The 17863-nt window shown below is 47.8% G+C and overlaps 1 protein-coding gene across 7 annotated transcripts in view; it reads left to right on the top strand.

Annotated features, from left to right (window-relative positions):
- Window positions 1–17863, top strand: part of Ctnnd2 (catenin delta 2) — an 813816-nt gene that overhangs the window by 682631 nt on the left and 113322 nt on the right. For all 7 annotated transcript variants that reach the window (XM_063257972.1, XM_063257971.1, XM_063257974.1 and 4 more), the window contains 2 exons: window positions 10741–10858; window positions 15917–16102. In XM_063257972.1, coding sequence (XP_063114042.1) covers window positions 10741–10858; window positions 15917–16102 — 304 coding nt within the window. The remainder of the gene's footprint in view (window positions 1–10740; window positions 10859–15916; window positions 16103–17863) is intronic.

The raw sequence follows: 17863 nt of genomic DNA, 5'->3' as shown, positions 1-17863 counted from the left end.
CAGCTTTATAATTCCTGGATTTTTGAAGCATTGCTCCTTTCACAACTACAGCAGTAAAAGGAAATTGTACACCCAGCGGTGCCATTAGGCTCCACTCATATTGACTGCAAGCCATCTGGTGGCAGTAAACCAAGGAAAGTCACTCTTAGGTGTTAGCTGGAGTTGGTGAGAAACTTCCTTAGAGCACCACTTCTGCACCAAGAGGCATCTAAAAGTCCTAACGGCAACATCTCACTTTGTTACTCAGGGCATCTAAAATGCACCCGTATGAAGCAACAGAAAGTTTATCTACATTTTTAAAAACACCTAAGCAGAAATGTTAAAATGATCAATTATGAAAAATAAGCGTGTTGAGCTTATTTGCCTTACGTAATTGTGCTAGTTTTCTATAGCTGTCATAACAAATTACTGCCACTTAATGGTGTAGAACAACCCAGGTTTATTTCCTCCAAGTTCTGCACATCAGAGTTAGGGTTGCTCGGTTGGTTTCTCTACTTGGAATTGCGCAAATCTGAAATCAGGCTGCTGGCCCCGAGGCTCGTGCTGGGAAATTCTGAGAGGATCCTATTCTAAGCTCAGTCAAGCATTGGTGAAATTCAGTTCCATGCAGATGTAGATGAAAGCCCCCATTTCCTTGTTGGTTATTGGTGAGGTGCTGTGTTGGGATTCTAGTGGCAGCCGTGTTTCCTGGCCGTGGTTCCTTCATCCTGCAGTGCCATCATGCTGGAGCTCCTTCTCCCTGTCTTCCTCAGCCACATCTCTCTGCCTTCCTCCTCTGCTCTAAAGGGCTCATTCGACTACGTTTCAAACCTGCCAGCATAAAGTGAGCTCACTCCAGTATCTTAAGGTCAGCTGATTAGTAACCTTACTTCCATCTGCAAAGCCCCTCACAGCAATAGCTGCGTTCAAATCTGACTCAGCTAGCGGGACAGGAAATGGGAGGGACATCTTTAAAATTCTTACTAGCAAAATGAAGAACAAAAGGGCAGACCCACAGTTCGGTTGCTACGGCATCCTTGATTTTAAACTGTGAAGTCTTCCAGCCACCGCTCTTGACTTTCCCAGCGCTACTCCTAAGGGCAATTCCCTTCCAGGCGTAAACCGGAAAGATTTCAGTGGTACTATTACTTATGAGAGTCAAGCCCTGCTGTCTTTCAGACATAAGTAAGTCTTTCAGAAATCCCTTCCAGAAATTTTCATATCTATTTCAATAATTATGATCAAATACATCCTCTCTTTCAGAAGAAAAGGTCAAGTAATTTTCATTTTGCTAAGTTTTCTGTTTTTCTTTTATAAGCAGTACAGGTGTAATCTGATAGTTTTTCATCCTTCTTTCTAATCCTCATCATTTTTATACTAGATATTTCTGTTTTCAAACAATGAGTGAACCATAGACACTCCTCACTCTTTTAACTAACCATTGCGCCAAAATTTGGTTCCTCTGTAGAGTACAGTATTCTCCTAGCTTGAACTACCCAGTCATCTCTGGCCAAGTTATTGTAAGTCTGGATTTTCTACCATCTAGCATATCCTGTGTCCCACATAAAAGCCCACTAAGTGAATTTTCAAAACTTCAACGATAGAAATTTGCCAAGATGGGTAAATTTCTAAGAGTTTAAAAGAAAAGTGGTTTTCATTTTTGATTGCTTCCTTCAAATTTAGACAGGGAGCTTAAGCTATTTTGACCTAAGAATTATTTTCATTAACGTTTTGGCCACAAATTTTAAGTTTTTTTACAGGGGAGAAATGGAAGCAGACGGTCTTAGTTGGTTTCAGATGTGGTTGCGAACTAGGAGGCAATGGCACCTTAGCAGCCACACAAGCTCCTCATACTTCTGCAGGTGGGAAGTCTGCACTCAGGGCACCAGATTGATTGGCTTCTGACCGGAGTTTTCCTGTCAGAAAATCGAACCTCTCCTGTGTGGTCACAGGCAGAGACTTCTCAGGAGTCTGTTTTGTAAGGAAACAGCCCATTCATGAAGGCCACTCCCTTATGACCTAATCAACCCCCGAGGACCCCACTCCCAATACTACTTCACTGATAGGATTTCCCCATGCGGATGTGGAGGGATGCAGACCATCAGTCCATCGCAAGGACCAGAACTACAGGGAGGAATGGGCAGCAGCAGCAGGGACTGGCCTGGAGTCGAGTCCTTCCTTTCCTGTGGCCGCAGATTCCAATTGTGTCACCCCATGGGTGACATGATTGGAGAAAAATACAGTTTGAGGAAAAGATGCTGCAGTCAACTAACTGCTGTCCCCAGAACACAGCACTTGGGAGGTTTGGCCAGTCACATGGAAAGAGAGGGTAAGATTCCATAGCACGTGTGTATCTTTGCATCTCGTCAGCTTTCCATTTGTCAGTGGTTATTACCAGTACTTGGTAAGTGACCAGTTGAGTGATCAAAGCAGTCAGGGAAATAAGAAATCTGCCTCAAGGAGAACTTACCTCCTAGCTAAGTAAGCTTTTACCAAACCACAGGCATTCCCAGCTTTCAGAAGCCTGCGAAGTACGTTTTGTTAAGATTTCCTACAAATAAACAAATGGAAAGATCCTATGACTGTGTATAGGGAGTTAAGTAATGAATTGAAACCAAAGCGAGAAAAGATTGTTTTATTAATAGCTATTAATAATCCGGAACATAATGGCAAAGCTTAAGAGTCTTCAGACTCACCATCTGACATTTAAAAGGCAGGCAGCCAATTACTGAGAGTCCCTTGCTACCTAGTCCTGCTCTTCCATCTCTAGAAGACAGAGGACTTGGAACGCAGTGAACTGGATCCCATCAGCACGACTCATTATTTATTGAGCTTGTTTTCCTGGAAGCCACCTGCTTAAGGAAGTGAATATTGCATTTCTATGTTGCCGTGAGTCCTAGCATATTAATTTCGCATGCGTGTATTAAAGCTCAGGTTTTGTGACATCTCGTATGAAATCACATCCAGCTAATGAGGAATAATTTGCATTAGCAGAGAAGGATGAAAACACTAGTTTTATTTCCTTTTGAAGTTAACTTGCTTTTGCACCATGATGTTTCTGTTTGCTGTTGCTGCATTGATAATTGGGCTGTGGCCGCAGTGCTGACCGTGGTGGGTACAGGTGATGGGAAGCTGAAGTGGCCAAGGCATGAAGCACCCACCACAAATAGGCTAGACTAGAACTTCTGGGGCATTCACAGGACACAGGACAGAAGGACGCTGGCCCAGAGTTAGGACCGCATGACACCTCTCCAGGCACCAGAAATCGTCACTTAAAATAATCAAAGCCCAGAGAGTGCAGCTTACACCCCAAGTAGGACCAGTCAGCAAAGAACAGCTATGACAGGCACGACAGTGTTTGTGGAGCACAAAGGACCACATGCACAATTAGGACACAGTTAATGGTTTTAGCCACGCAGCATTCACTGTTGTTGTCCTTCTGATTTCCTTGTAATTTAGCCCAATGGGAAACTTCTAGCAGACATTTCCTAGAGCAGTTAACTCTGTGGCAACCATCAGTTTTAATTGGAATCATGTAGCTAAAACCCTGGGTAGTACTAGACAACGACAGGGAGTCTTTTAACTCAGGTATCTCTGGCTCTGCTCTGGGCTTCTCTGGAACAACACTCCCTGATGCATGGTTGACTCCAGAAGGTGTGGACCCAGGCAGTCTGAATACAGGGGCAGTGTTTACTGTCACCAAGAGGGGAGCTCATCCATCTCTGTCTGATGGCTCACATTTATGAGGGGACCTGGGGAGTGTGGGAGGTGCATGCAGCGACCAGCGCTCCAAGTGCCCAACAGCAGAGGGTTTACTGTCAGCCCATGTGGAGCTGGTCCTTGGTCACTGAGGCATTCCATGCCTGCAGTTCAGCAAAGCAATTACCGAGCCATCGTAGTCCTGATTTATAAAGAAGACAGGTGCATGGTAATCCAGACAGCAGAACTGTGCTAATCTTAAAAAAGAGAGAGAGAGAAACTTATTTCTCCAGAAATTGTTCTGACTTGGCTGTGATGAGATACCAAGTCTGTAGGCAAATGCAGAGTGAGAAGTCAAGCACTCTTCAAGTCAGTCCTGCCAGCCATCATCCACACCCATCAGACACACAGGGAGGCGTGGCTAAACTAATGCAGTTAATCCTGCTTGGTGCTGGTGGTTTGTGGTTCAGATAATGTTCTGGGAATTCACTCAAAATAATGAGGCCTCACTGCAGATGTTGCTCAAGCAGGGCTAAGAAGCCACTTTAGACTCCTGTACGTTTACTTCCCAGGCAGATAGAGAATACCAACTGTGACACTTCCTGTCCCCAGCAGCTGGGAAGGCAGGTTACCAGGGGCCTCTTCTGGCAGGAGTAGGAGGTATCAGCCAATCAGGAGAGCAGCTGCACTGGGCTGAGGTCCACAAATGTGAGGGCCCCTTTGCATTAATGAGATCAGCTCATTAGCTGCCGAGCAAAAAGAAAAAGGAAACGAAAGCAATGTATTTTGTCTTAAAGAGGGCACTTTGACAGCAGTCCCATGTGTCTTCTGCCGAGGGTCTCAACATGCTCTGAGTTATACCAACAATAGGCTGGCTGTGCACGCTGAGGGCAGGTAAAGTTGCAGGTGCTGGCACCCCTCCTCCCGATGCGCACCCCTAGATGTTTGCAGTGGTGGCTTCTCTGAGTGAAGAATAGAGAGAGGCACAGACTTGGTGAGGTTGCAGGGACCCCAGACCCATGCAGCTCTGATCCAGGGGGAGATCAGGCTGGGTGACCAGTGCTGTGGCTGTGGTCATTTGGCTGGCCTGGGAGAAGGCTCCGGTCTCCTCAGCCCCATGCACAGGGGAGTAGAGCATCTTCACACTCCGAGGGGAAAGACTTCGCCCAAGTAGACAAAGCATTGATCTGGCTCCTGAAATCAAGATGCAGAACTCGAGAGCAAGGGGCTCAGACCGCTTCTGTTGATTGGCTCTTAGACTTTCTGGATCCAGCCTCAGAATATGATGAAAGCTCTATATGTCTGTCACGGGGGAAAAAAAAACAAAAAACATGCATGGCATAAAAATATACAAAATGTGGATGAAATATCAGTACCCAGAGATCTCTCCCCTGAATCCTGCAGCTAACGCTTGGATGAGAAGCCAGGTGAGGGACACACATCCTGCAGCCCACGGGCCATGTCACGGCCTGGACCTCTTCCTGTACTGCTGCAAGTTGGTGGGGCTGTACACTTTTAAAGTTGTTGAAAGCAGGAGAAATGAGAGAGCCCCCATGTGATCCCAGGAGCTAAAATAACTATTCTCTGGTTCTATACAGAGGAAGTTTCTGATCCTTGATTTAGAAGTTCACAGACGGAAAGATCCCTTTATAATTCAGTGTATTTCACTGAAGCAAAAGCAAGCACACCTTGCAGGGGGGTGGTAGGCATGAGTCCCCACATCATGTGAACGGGCACCCGATGATTGTGATGAATTCATTAGCTGCTGTGGAAGTAATTACATGGTCAAAGATTTAGGGTGATCCACATTTGTAATGTACTGAGATCTCCACTCACAGGCTGAGAGATGCTTCCAGTCATTTGCAGCTCTATGACCAAAAGCCTTGTCCCCATGCCCCAACTGTTCCCCTGGTGCCTGCTTGTTAAGAGAAGCCTAGCAGGTATTGTTCAAGGTCTGTAAATCACACAGCACCCACAGACCATTAGACAGCTTCTGGTCAGTCAATAAATATTTCATCTGTTGCTGCTGAGTGTCCTGTTATCAGTCGAGCCTGAAGTTCTCAGCCTGGCCTGTGTGGGCACCACCTGGACAGCGAGGCCCAGTGAGCTCTCTACAGCAGGAGGGTCTCCTGGGCCTCTGGGTCCAAGATCAAAGGCAATTCCAACTTGGTGGAAGTCTGAGGACCGCTGAGAACCAGTGGGCTAAGCAGGAGTTGGGTGTTGAGGAGACACAAGCCGAATGTCCGAGGGAGACACCCACATGCCTCCACCTGCTGGTGTCTGTGTGGAGGGCCTGGGCTGAGTGCAGGGGGCTGATCACAGCAGCCCTGGCCACACTGCCCACTATGGACCAGGAATGTCTCCCTGCCCCTCTGCCTGTGCTGACTCAGGTACCACAAGCACAGGGGCCACAGGTAGCAGTCATTCCCACATGGTCCCTAGAGGAAATTCACCCTAGATAAGACACCCTGGTCCAGCAGGAAATGGGCCTGAGAAGATGTATATTCTTATACCTGACGAGCTCCCAGTCTGTGCCCATGCTCTGTCCTCCTAGTGTCTGCAGGGAATAGCTGAGGCACCAAGTGTGATGGGCTCCAGAGGATACCTGAGCTGGAAGAGAACAAAGGCAAGGCACAGCTCTGAGGAGGACACTGCACAGCTCTGGATGGTTGGAGGGCACAGTTTTGAGGCAGCAAGCAGGGTGTTCTAGGGCCAGGGCTCTTGCAGTGTTGGGACTGCAGGCAGCCCCTCCTTAGCCATGGTGCAGAGTTCAGAGGCTCTTGGCTCTGTCCTGGGAGTCTCAGGCATCCCCAGGCTTGGGACTGGCACCCTGCTCATCCATTACGGATTCTGCCTCCTCCCTTGCCCGCCTTGCTAGCTTGACATTACTAAGCATATGGCTTCAGGTTTCTGCTCTGCTGTAGAAATATCTGTCTTTCCAAATAGACCCTTTACTGGGCTTCCTGCTGCTCTCCAATACCTGCCCCATGCCTCAAGCAGTTGTATGGTTGCAAGAAACCACACAGGACCTGGAGACTTGGGCTCTGCTGATTGTTAGTTAGGAGATAGACAAAAAGCCCAAGGAACACCAGCCTCACTGGACCAGTTCAGAACCATCAGCACCCACAGGCTCTGGAATCTGAATTTGAGGGAGTAAGTTAGGTCTATGCTGACACCTGTAGAGGCCAAATCATAAAGGTCAAGGAGCAGCTGGGCATGGTGGCTCATACCATTCTAGGGAGGCTGAGGCAGGAAGATTGCTAAGTTTGAGCCCATCCAGAGCACCTTTAGCACTTAGCGATGCTCTGTCTCAAAATAACAAATAGTGAAGATCAGAGGATGTAGCTCAGCCTGAAGGTCCTGAATTCCATTCCCAGTATGAAAAAAAAAAGTGCCAAGGAACACGTTGGGTAAAGAGGAAAGAAGATAAAAGGGAAACTCAGAAGAAAAACTAGCCTCAAACCAGACCATGAAAAAGCTGTTCTTCTGAGCCAGGGTAGATGGAGATGGAAGTTAAGTGCAAATATCTGACAGGTCCAGGTTCTCCAAGCGGGTGATCAGTCTCAACATTTTTGCTGTCCAGCTGATGTCACTTGCTATGCTTCATAATATTTTGTTTCTTTGAAAAATGAAACTGCCCCCAGACAAGCCAGGACTGGGTTGTAGTGCCAGACACAGAGGACAGTTAAGAAGTCTGCCTTCAGAGGGTGGGGCCAATGTCTGGTACAACCGAATAAGCGTCTTGCCCAGGGATAAATGAGCATGAAGCAGACCTGCTCCTGGTTTCCTTAGGTGCAGTCCAGTGAACAGCTGAAGGCACAGGTAGAGGCCACCATGCCTGGAGCACATGCAGCAGACACGTTAGCACCCAGCGGAGTGGCATGCTTTCTGCCCTCCAGAAAGTGCCGGGCGGTGGTTAAGGTCTCAGCCTCAATAGCTCCAGAAATCAGTGGTGATCAATGACCCAGGTTTGAAGAGCAAAGGGAATGGGAAGGGAAAAGCTGATTGCAAAGACTGAGTCCCCTGAGTTCTACCCTTTGATGTTCTTTGTGGTCTGCTCTCCCACATGCATCCAGCTTCCACGTGCATGGCATAGCCCTGTGGTTAGTTGAACATAGTGGTTGGCCCCACTGCAGTCCTGTGAGAGGACTGTGGTTCAGTTTGATTTCAACAAAAGCCACGAAAGATGCAGGCTCAGACAAATGCGATGTCCAGCATCACCGAAGGTAGGGAAAGGAGCAGTTCAGCTGGGTACACTGAGACAAAGGAGATTCATCTTTTAGTTGGAAGACAAAGACACACATTGTTTCATTCATCAGTTAAATAAAAATCTAATAGAATCCTCCTTAAGCAGAAACTTCCAAATGATGTATCCACTGACAATCAATATTGTAAAGATTAATTCTGTGGATTGCGTATGACGCATACTCTTTGTGCTTTTACTGGAGATTCTACAGCTGTTTTTTAAATGCTGTTTTTGGATCAAATCTTGTGTCAGTTTCAGATATTGAAATCACTTCTTCCATGACACTTAGAAGATGCACTAAGTACAAATCAGAAGGAGGAAGAACTTTCTAGATTGCACGTTAGCTCATTGTCAAACAGCTAGGACCATGATTACAATTAACCATTCAGTGGTTAGTGCAGAACATTGCCAGAGATTACAGTGAAATATGCAATTAAGATTATACTAAATATGTAGAAAAAATTTTTGAGCTCTGTTAAAGTTACAATGCTTTTAGTTTTATCATACATTGTTAACATGATTATATGTAAAGTGTGACATCATCCATCTTAATTTGTTAATCAAAAGTCTTCAACAACAATAAAAATCTTATTATAGTATTTGAGAGAATAGATCTCATGTTTAGAAGGAAGAGAAACGGATAAGAAACCTTCCTCATATTCAAAGCAAAAACCAAAAGTCTGATGATGCATTTCTCACAGTCAGGAATTGTCGATTAAAGGTGGGAACACAAAGTCTTCTAGGAAACTTTTACCGCAAGAAAGAGACACATATGCATTTGTACCTGTTTAAAAATATGTAACTGAGTCTCCTCACACCTGTGGACAATCAGGATGCCTGTGTGTGTGTGTGCATGTGTGTGGTGTGTGTGACTTCCTTGTGTCTGCTGAGCCTTAACTAATGAATCTTTCACATTTCTCGATATCTTTGACATTTAATATGACAGCCAATTAATAACATTTAACTTCTGGAGGAGAATTGAACAGTAAAGAAAAATGCTGGAATTGCCATTGACAATGCTAATGCTGATGAAGTTGCTCATTCCTGACTTTAGTCTGGGCGGGTCTGTACATCAGTGATATTAGTGCTGATCATTGTGAAGTCTGTGTGTAACAGCCTGTGTGTATCCAGCCTACTGTGATCCAGTAGCCCCTCTAAGGCACAGCTCCTTCATCAGTGAAATAGAATTAAGCACGTAGCAAAAGATACTGTGGAGATGAAATGGAAAAAAACTACCTGTGTCGCTCACAGCAACGGCCTGGAGACCCATTCTGTTGTGTTTCTCCAAGTTCACAGATCCCAGGGAACTGCTCCACGGCCTCCTGGCTGTCAGCAGATGGCAGGTGTCTCCTTCCCTCAGCCAAACCCTCCTCGTAGGGCGAAAGCTTCACTCTCAACTCGGGCATCATCAAGATGATGAAACTTCTGACACAGCTCCAGACTTCCTGAGTCAGCCTCCAGGCTGGAGGCCAGCACTCTGTGTCTTTCCTGAACCCCAGGTCACTCTGAGACTCCTGAACCTGTCTAAGTAACCAGATCACCTCCTCCACGTTCTCTAAGTTCTTCTAGCCCTTTTGTAACTTTCGTTAAGCACCGTCTCCAGCCTCCCTTCTGTGCTGTCCATAGCCACAGAAGAACTTCTCTGCCAAAGCCAAACCCTAACCATGAATAGAAAGGAAAACATACTTGCAGGTAGTGGAATAACTAGCAGCAAACCAAGGAATCACCACCAATCAGGACGTGTTGTGTGTTTTGGGGGGCCCTGGAAGCTCTCTCATGGCTGTGCATTCTAATGCTCTAAGCCCCTTCCATTAGGTTTGTCTCAGGTGCATGGTACAGAAAAGAGTTTAAACCAGTTCCAGCCTAAGGAGATGCCATGGACCCATCTTAGGCATTTTCTCATTGCCGAGACCTGACACCCAAAGTTAAAGGAGCAAGGGTTTATTTTGGCTCACAGTTTGTAGAGGTTTTAGTCCACAGCCAGCTGGTTCCAAAAGGGTGGCGTGGAAGAGGGGCGTCACAGAAGTGAGACAGTTCATGGCATGGCAGGGCAGGCAGAAGGCAGCAAACAGCAGCAGGAGGTCGCAGCCTCAGACTGCCTCTCCCTTCAATACTCCCCGGGCCACCGGCGCCCACACCAAATGGTGGGGCTTCCCATTATCCACACCTAGAATCACACTGAACCAGAATTACACTAAACTACACCAAGTTAGTAATCATGCACCTTTGACTCCAGCATCAGCCACTTAATGCCAGCATCGCACACCCTAGATCCAGCCACCTCCAAAAAGTGCTGCCTGTGACTGCATGAGGCTTTCCAGGGGCAGGTACACTCCATAATAGCACCCCATGGCTATTTGTGACAGGAATCCTGTATCCATGGAATAAGCTCCTCAAGTCTACTGCTGATTGGACCAAAGTCTATTTTTTTCTTTTTTTAGCTCTCCAGGTTAGTTTTGTTACTTAGCTCTGCTCTGGAATTTTTTAAGCTTCTCTACAAAGAGGAACTCTTTGAATCAAAAAGCTTACATTTCCCATTGCAAATGACATGAACCTTGAGGCTTTCTCCAAGTCTCCCGTTCTCAGCCATCACAGGACCCTGACAGATCATACTAGGAATCCTGCAGCCTCCTTTGCATGACTCACAGTGCAGTCATCTGTCTTGTACTCTGCAGGATGCATCTGTGGAAGCCACCTCCTTACTCAGTCTGCTTCAGATTAACATTCCGCAAAGGGAGAGATCATTTTCTTTACACTGTCAGGACGTTGCCCCAGTGGCCACTGCGAGGGTAGCTGACGTGTTCTTTGCCTTGCAGGAATGTGAGCTCAGCCGGAGAGGAGGCTCGCAGAAGGATGCGGGAGTGTGACGGACTCACGGACGCCTTGCTGTATGTGATTCAGTCTGCGCTGGGGAGCAGTGAGATCGATAGCAAGGTTGGTGGGATTCACATAGGACTGCCGCGTCCAAAACCCTACAAAAAGACCCGCTAAACTAGTGAAGCCACCAACATAATACAGCCTCAGCGTTTATCTATACTTTAACCACAAGCCCAAAATGGAAGGGACTTTTCCGGGGTTCGGATTATGTTGTCTTAAGTTAGTTTCAGTTCATGCTGACTGTAAAGTTACAATTTCATAATATCCTGATACAAATACAGACACACCCAAACTTCTGAAGTACTGCATGTGATAAATGTGATCATTTAATAACGGGCTTCTCGTGAGCCACCCTTACTGACATTTGGGGCTGAACAGTTCTTTGTGGTTTGGGACTGGCTCCCCCACATCACCTGTCCCAATCGTAACAAACAAAACTGTCTCCAGGCAAGGCCACATGCCCTGTGGGGAGCACAGCTGTCCTTGATTTAAGACCAGTCCTATGAGTCCATGGTTCTAAGCCCCAAGTGTCAGAGTCACCTTTAGAGCAGGGATAACTCCATCCATGCAGACCCCAATAGGGTCTACTGGTCTACAGCCCTTTAAAAATGATAAAATGTCTCTCTCACTACGCACCTGGGTTAAGAATTTGCCTCAGTGGGGGCTGGAGGTTTAGCTCAGCGGCATAAGCGCCTGCCTTGGAAGCAGGCAGTCGTGAGTTCGATCCCCGGTACCGATAAAAAGGAAAAAGACAAAAAAAAAAAAAAAAAAAAAAAAAAAAAAAAAAAGAATTTGCCTCAGTAGCTGGAACTCTGAAGTCTACTAATTGGGAATCTGCTGTCATGTACAGCAGTTGAGAGGTCAGATAAAGAACACATAAAGTCTGTTCACTTAGCTATTAATTGGATTTGAGGGTGAGTTAGCGTAGCTCTCTCCATGTGGGCCCCACCTTCCAGTCACCAAGGAACTTGGAAAATGACTCATGCCAGAGCCCACTCCCCAAAGACTTGGGCCCAAGACCCGCTATGGACTCTGCAATCACAGAGACGGCTTGTCAGCCCATGCCTGCTGGCGGGCTTGGCACCATCCACTTACCTGATACTGTTAATTTTAAAGGTGGAATATAATGCAATAAAGACCTAAACATTGCTCTTTTGCAAAAGCCCTTAAGGATCGTTTTAGACCTTTTAATATGGGTGACAGGAAAATTAAATCCCTAAAACAGTGACCCGTCAAAATGTCTTGAGTATTTAGAGTCCTGTTAGCATAATAGACAAATGACTTTAAAAAGAGCTCCCGGAGGTAATGGACTGAGGCCGCTGGTGCTGAACCCTGAATTATTCACAGCAGTGAAAGATGAAGGCGCGGAGAGCCTAAGCCTGATAAGGAGAGCATTAGTGTTATCCTCACCTCCCATGCAAAAAGAGTGAAAGTCCGTAGCCACCCACTCTGCAGGGGAAAGTGATCTTCAGGGTGCAGCTTGAGAACCAGGGGGAACCAAAGCACAAACATCTTTTCCTTCTCATTTTCCTTATGCATCAGTTGGTCACAAGTTTAATAAAGACTGTGGAGACCATCAACGCTAGACCATCTGTGTTTTCCCCAAAGACAAAGCTAAAATTGTTGGGAGTTTTAAGGCCAGGAGTCTCTGCTGAATAGAAAGAGCCCTGAACCGGGCTTTGGATGTGGCCAGTGCCAGCACTCTCTGCACCTCCAGCCCAGTGACACCTGGAGGATTCCCTGAGCACCAGGGTCCCTGAGGAGGAGGATCCGCTGAGTACCAAGGTCCCTGAAAGGGTCAGAAGGAGCCGGTTACTCGGCAGTGTGTTGCCAGCTGGACCATGCGGTTGAATTTTAACGTGTTATGACTGCACCATAATTTACCACTCAGCTCTCTGCTTAAGCACTTCTGAGTTTTCATAGTGACAAGTTAGAGAGGAAAAAAAAGAATAAGTACATGTTCTCTTTAAGGCCAGGGAAGTTAATGAATAAAAGAGCCTGGATTCTGTGCAAGCGCTCAGCTCTGCTCCTATAATTCGGACGGTTTATTGAATGGGTAACATATGGTAGAGCACTCTACAGCTGACTTTCAAATTAGCCCTTTCTAATAGAAAAATAGAGTCAAATGACCCTGGTGACCAAGAGGATCTGCTAAAAGTGTTGTTGACAGGAATGGGTGTCATAAGCAAAGCCACCAGCTGCCACCAGCCTTCTGCTGGTGTCCTGGGTCCTCTCTGCTTTTTCTTTCTCCCATTCCTTTAGAGAAGAGCTCTTAAATTGGTAACCTCCCTAAACCACACCAGACTGCCACACTCCGGGAAGCTTAATGAGAGACACAAGTTCAATCCCAGGGCTGCGCCATCTCCTGCCCTTTCCTGCCTGCCCCATGGTCTCCAGACTGCAGGCAGATTCTGCACCATTTCTCAGAACTGTGGTTTTAGTCCGCAGAAGTCCGTTACTCAAAAGAATGGCAAAGCCCCCAGGGAAGACAGCAGGATGAGAAGGAAGTTGATTCTGCCATGGCTTTGATGTAAGAAAAATCATTTTGGGCTGATTTAAAAATCGCTCTGACTTACGCCATAACATCTTCCTTTCGATGAGAGACGTTTCTGTCTTTCATGCCCCATCCTGTGTTTACCTGCTTTCACTGCTGGGTTTCCTTTTTTGATGTTAAGGGGATGCTTGAAATAGAAAAATCAAGTTGACTCAAAGCCGGTGGGATTAGCAGCCTGTGAAACCTTGGAAATCCAACAAGAAAGGTCTAGAACAGCACAGGCTCCACAGAGGGGTCCTGAGCTCTGGTTTTCTTAGCCCATTTTTGCTCTCTCCATAGTCAAGTAAGGAACATGGCTGCCTTTTATCAGGTTCCAGCCAGGACAGAAAAGGGGGTCAGGGATTAGATCCTGTGGTCCCCACCCTTCCAGCCCAAACCCAGACTGCAGAGAGAGCCCAAATGCAGTCAGAGTCACCGCCAGCGGCTGGCTGGCTTCAGTAGGCAGAATTAAGCTCTCTGCCTTCAGTGCTAGCGGGACCACACAGATGTCTTTAAAAACAATAGTCCAGTCAATATGATCTTGAAAAGAAAACTTAGCTCCCTTCAGTCCCTTCAGTCCCCCCAAACACACACACTGGGTATTTCACTGCCCTCTTCCCCTGGAACCAGGCCAAGGATAAAGGTCAGACCATCAGCTTCTGTCTTAACCGGCAGCCTCATTCTGCAGAAGCTGTTGGGATCAATATTGCAGGCTTTGCAGGTGAGAGAGCAATCACAGCTATTTAACTCACAATTACTTAATTCTGCCATTGGAGCATGACAGCCACAGGTAATAATAAACACGTGAGCACAGCGGGGTCCAGCAGTACATATGTACAGCAAGCTACAGGGTGCTGCTGGCTCCTCCTTTCGGTAACTGAAAGCTGTTAGAACTGGTGTTTCCTGAATTCCACACTTCACTTCAGAGAGTGACAACAAATACTTTCTCAGCGGGCACTGTTCCAAGAGCTGTGTCCAGATCTCACTGAACCTCACAGTAGCCCTAGGGAACTGATACTTTGTCATCGCACCCTGTTTACAAAGGAGGGTGGAAAAGCACAGAGAGAGTCAGAACTTCCTACAGAACTACACAGCTGATAAGGTGGCAGAGTCAGGAGTGGAACCAGGCCACACCCACTGGTCTTGAGTCACAAGCCTGGATCTCCAAACTGTGCCATCTCCTGACTTTACTTATGGGACTGACCCTTACTTAGCATTTTCTACACTCCAGGTGTTCTGCTCAGTACTGTCATGATGCACTAATTTCCTGTTGCTGCTATAACAAATGACTGCAAACAGGGTTATATTTTTTAAAAATGTACTGTCTTACTGTTCTGGGCTTGCTGGGCTAAACTCAAAGTGTTATCAGAACTAGTTCCTTCTGGAGACTCTGGAGGAGAATCCATTTTCTTTCGTATCCCAGCTTCTGGTGGCTGCTCCACAGTCCTTGGCTTGTGGTTTCTTCCACTGTCTTCAAGGCTAGTGATTCCTTCTCACATCCTCCCACATCCTGACCCTGACTTCTGCTCCTCTCTGTGCCGGGCAGGACCTTTGTAATTACACAAGTCTACAGGGTAATCCAGATTATCTCCCCATCAGAGAGTCAATTAGTAACCTTAATTTCGGCCTGCGACAGAGCTCACTCATTCCCAGATTCCAGGAATTAGGAGGAGGATAGGTTGGGAGGACTATTCTGCCCACCGCACGCATGCGCTTGTGCAAGCGTGTATACACACACACACACACACACACACACACACACACACATGCACGCACAATATACCCCTAGTCCCTGATCCATGCAGAGGGATGGGGTCTTACTGTGATTCCTTGACAGAAAAGAAGCCTGAGTCCTAGAAATGCCAAACGCATTGTCCAGAGTCACATGGACCAGTGTTAGAGGCCTCGGATTCTGCAGCTGCCCCGCCCTACAGCACACACCCTCAGCCTCTGTTTAACTCTTGTGCTGACAATCCAGTGACCACACCCCTTCCTTCCCTGGGACAGTGTCAGCTGGCACCTGTTGCTCCTTTTTGCACCTAGACAATGCCCTGGTTGATGGCACACATGAGTGTCACCCACTGGCATCACCCAAAGCTAGTACTATCCTCTTCATGGTTGAGACTCACAAACGCCACGCAGGCCCTGACGGTGGGTGGATGGCGTGCGGGACCACTGTGATTCCTCCCCTCGCTAGAGTTCATTTCAGTCAACAGTGACCGATGATGGTTAGAGCAGTAACTGGCACTAGTCAGTCATTTCTTTGTGGGGAGCTTCCCTTAAACCCTTTCTCCTTGGCTATCAGGAGTCTTCAGAAGCAGGAGCTAAGTGCGTGGCAAGAGGAGCATGTACGTGGAGGACGTGGAGGACATGGAATATGTGGTGTACGTGGTGTACGCGGTGTACGTGGAGTACGTGATGTACGTGGTGTACGCGGTGTACGTGGTGTACGTGATATACGTGGAGTACGTGGTGTACGTGGAGTACGTGGAGACAGGCCGCTCTGGCAATATGGCGGAGTGGCTCTTACTCCACCTCTTTCCTCTTTTCTTTATCTTTGTTTTTCCGCTTGCGCCCTGCAGACCGTTGAAAACTGTGTGTGCATCTTAAGGAACCTCTCCTACCGGCTGGCAGCAGAGACGTCTCAGGGACAGCACATGGGCACAGACGAGCTGGACGGGCTGCTCTGTGGTGAGGCCAACGGCAAGGATGCGGAGAGCTCTGGGTGCTGGGGCAAGAAAAAGAAGAAAAAGAAATCACAGGATCAGGTGATGTGGGAGATTGGCAGCTGCATGCAGTTACCCCCTGCCCTCTAGAGGAGGTTCGTGTCTCAGCATCCGTAGAGAGGCCGGGCTACCTCCTCCACACGAGGTGCAATCGTGCAGGCGCCTGCGCCGGCGTCCCGCAGCAGTTTCACACCTGAGATGGGGCAGTTAAGGAACTACCCCTGTCTTGCGGCCCAGCCAAGATAGGAAGTTTAAAAATAAGAAGCCTTCTGGCACCAAGGAGCTCTGCCCTCCCAGCCCTTAGGGCGAGGTCAAGCCCGGGCTGATTGTTCGGTGCATGTGCACTCATGTGTGTCTCTGGCTGCCGCACGGAGTGGAGGTGCGCAGAGGAGCAGGAGATGCGCAGTCCCCTGCGTTCCACAGCAGGTTGTGAAGTGCTTGGCCTTGCGTGCGTTCACCCTGGGAAGCGGGGTCACGGTCTGGGGGTCTCACGGCCCTTCGCACAGGATGGACCAGAACCCTGGCTGCAGGGGGTGATTTCCGTGAACTGTGGATGGAGAGCGCAGGACAGCGAGGCTTCTTCAGCACCCAGGGGTGAGCTGCGCTGCCTTGAAGCGAGGCTGACAGGCAGCTGCCCCAGCCCGGATGTCATAGCAGTCTCACCTATTCCTGCTGAACCCCTGAGCACCCCAGGAAAGGAGTGGTGAAGCAGAGCTGCCATTCTGCCATGGCCCCCAAATCTACCTAGAGGACTTTCATGTCCCCAGATGCTGTGGGCGGCCACACACAGTCCCCTGGACACAAAGGCTAGACACCCCCAGCCATGTCCTAGGTTCACTCACACATCCAGTGCCCCACCCCCAGCATTGAGGGCTCCAGTCCCCACAGGTCCAGCTGTCACTGGACACTGTGGTCATACAACTGGCTACTAAGGTTGGTGCTAACCAGGGCCAGGATCTAGAATCTGAAGGAGGAAGGGGCAGAACCCACAACTTAACCTGTCACCAGGTTTTGAATTCCAGGTAAATGTGCAGAAGTATTTCTTTAGACGACAGCACAGTGTTTGTTTGTTTGTTTGTTTGTTTGTTTGTTTGTTTGAGACAGGGTCTCCCTCTGTATTCCAGGCTGGGTTTTGAGCCACTGAAAACCTCCTGCCTCAGCCTCCCAAGTGCTGTGGAATTATAGGCATGCACCACCATGCCCAACCTTGCACTATTTTGAGAAATAGTTTTACATGGAGGAAAATCTAATCTTTTTAAATTTATTTTTTGAAGTACTGGATGTTGAACCCAGAACCTCCACATTTCAACCTTTTTTTTTCCCCCCCTTGAGACAGGTTCTTACTAAATTGCTTAGGCTGGGCTGGAACTTGTGATCCTCCTGACTCAGCATCCGAGAGTAAAGGGTTTACAGGTGTGCAGCCCCTACCCCATTTAGGAATGCACTCCTATGTGGAATTCCCAAATCAGGAATCAGGGTTAGCATTTTGAGGCGGAGGAGTCAAGCAGTTTGTAGCCCCCGAGATTCAGCTGGGTTCCTCCCATGACTATGGGATCCGTAGGTTTGGTTTGCACACACTTGCAGACTTGGCTGTGAAAAACCTCCCAGCGGGGCATGCAGGAGACCAAAGGACGGCCTGCAGCATGTTTTGAACCTTACCAAGGGCTGGGTCCACCCCAGCCAGAACTTCGGAGGGCCACTGGCTTCTGTTCCATGTGGCAGTTGGCCACACAGCTTTTCCTGGAGATGTAGGTCATACAACAGAGGTCAGCAGGAAGAGTGACTTGGGCAGGAGATTTAGGG

Source organism: Cavia porcellus, unplaced genomic scaffold (genome assembly GCF_034190915.1).
Source record: "Cavia porcellus strain 051 isolate PalLab524CR breed Dunkin Hartley unplaced genomic scaffold, mCavPor4.1 scaffold_11, whole genome shotgun sequence".
NCBI lineage: Eukaryota > Metazoa > Chordata > Mammalia > Rodentia > Caviidae > Cavia > Cavia porcellus.
This window is presented reverse-complemented; position numbering and strand designations above follow the sequence as displayed.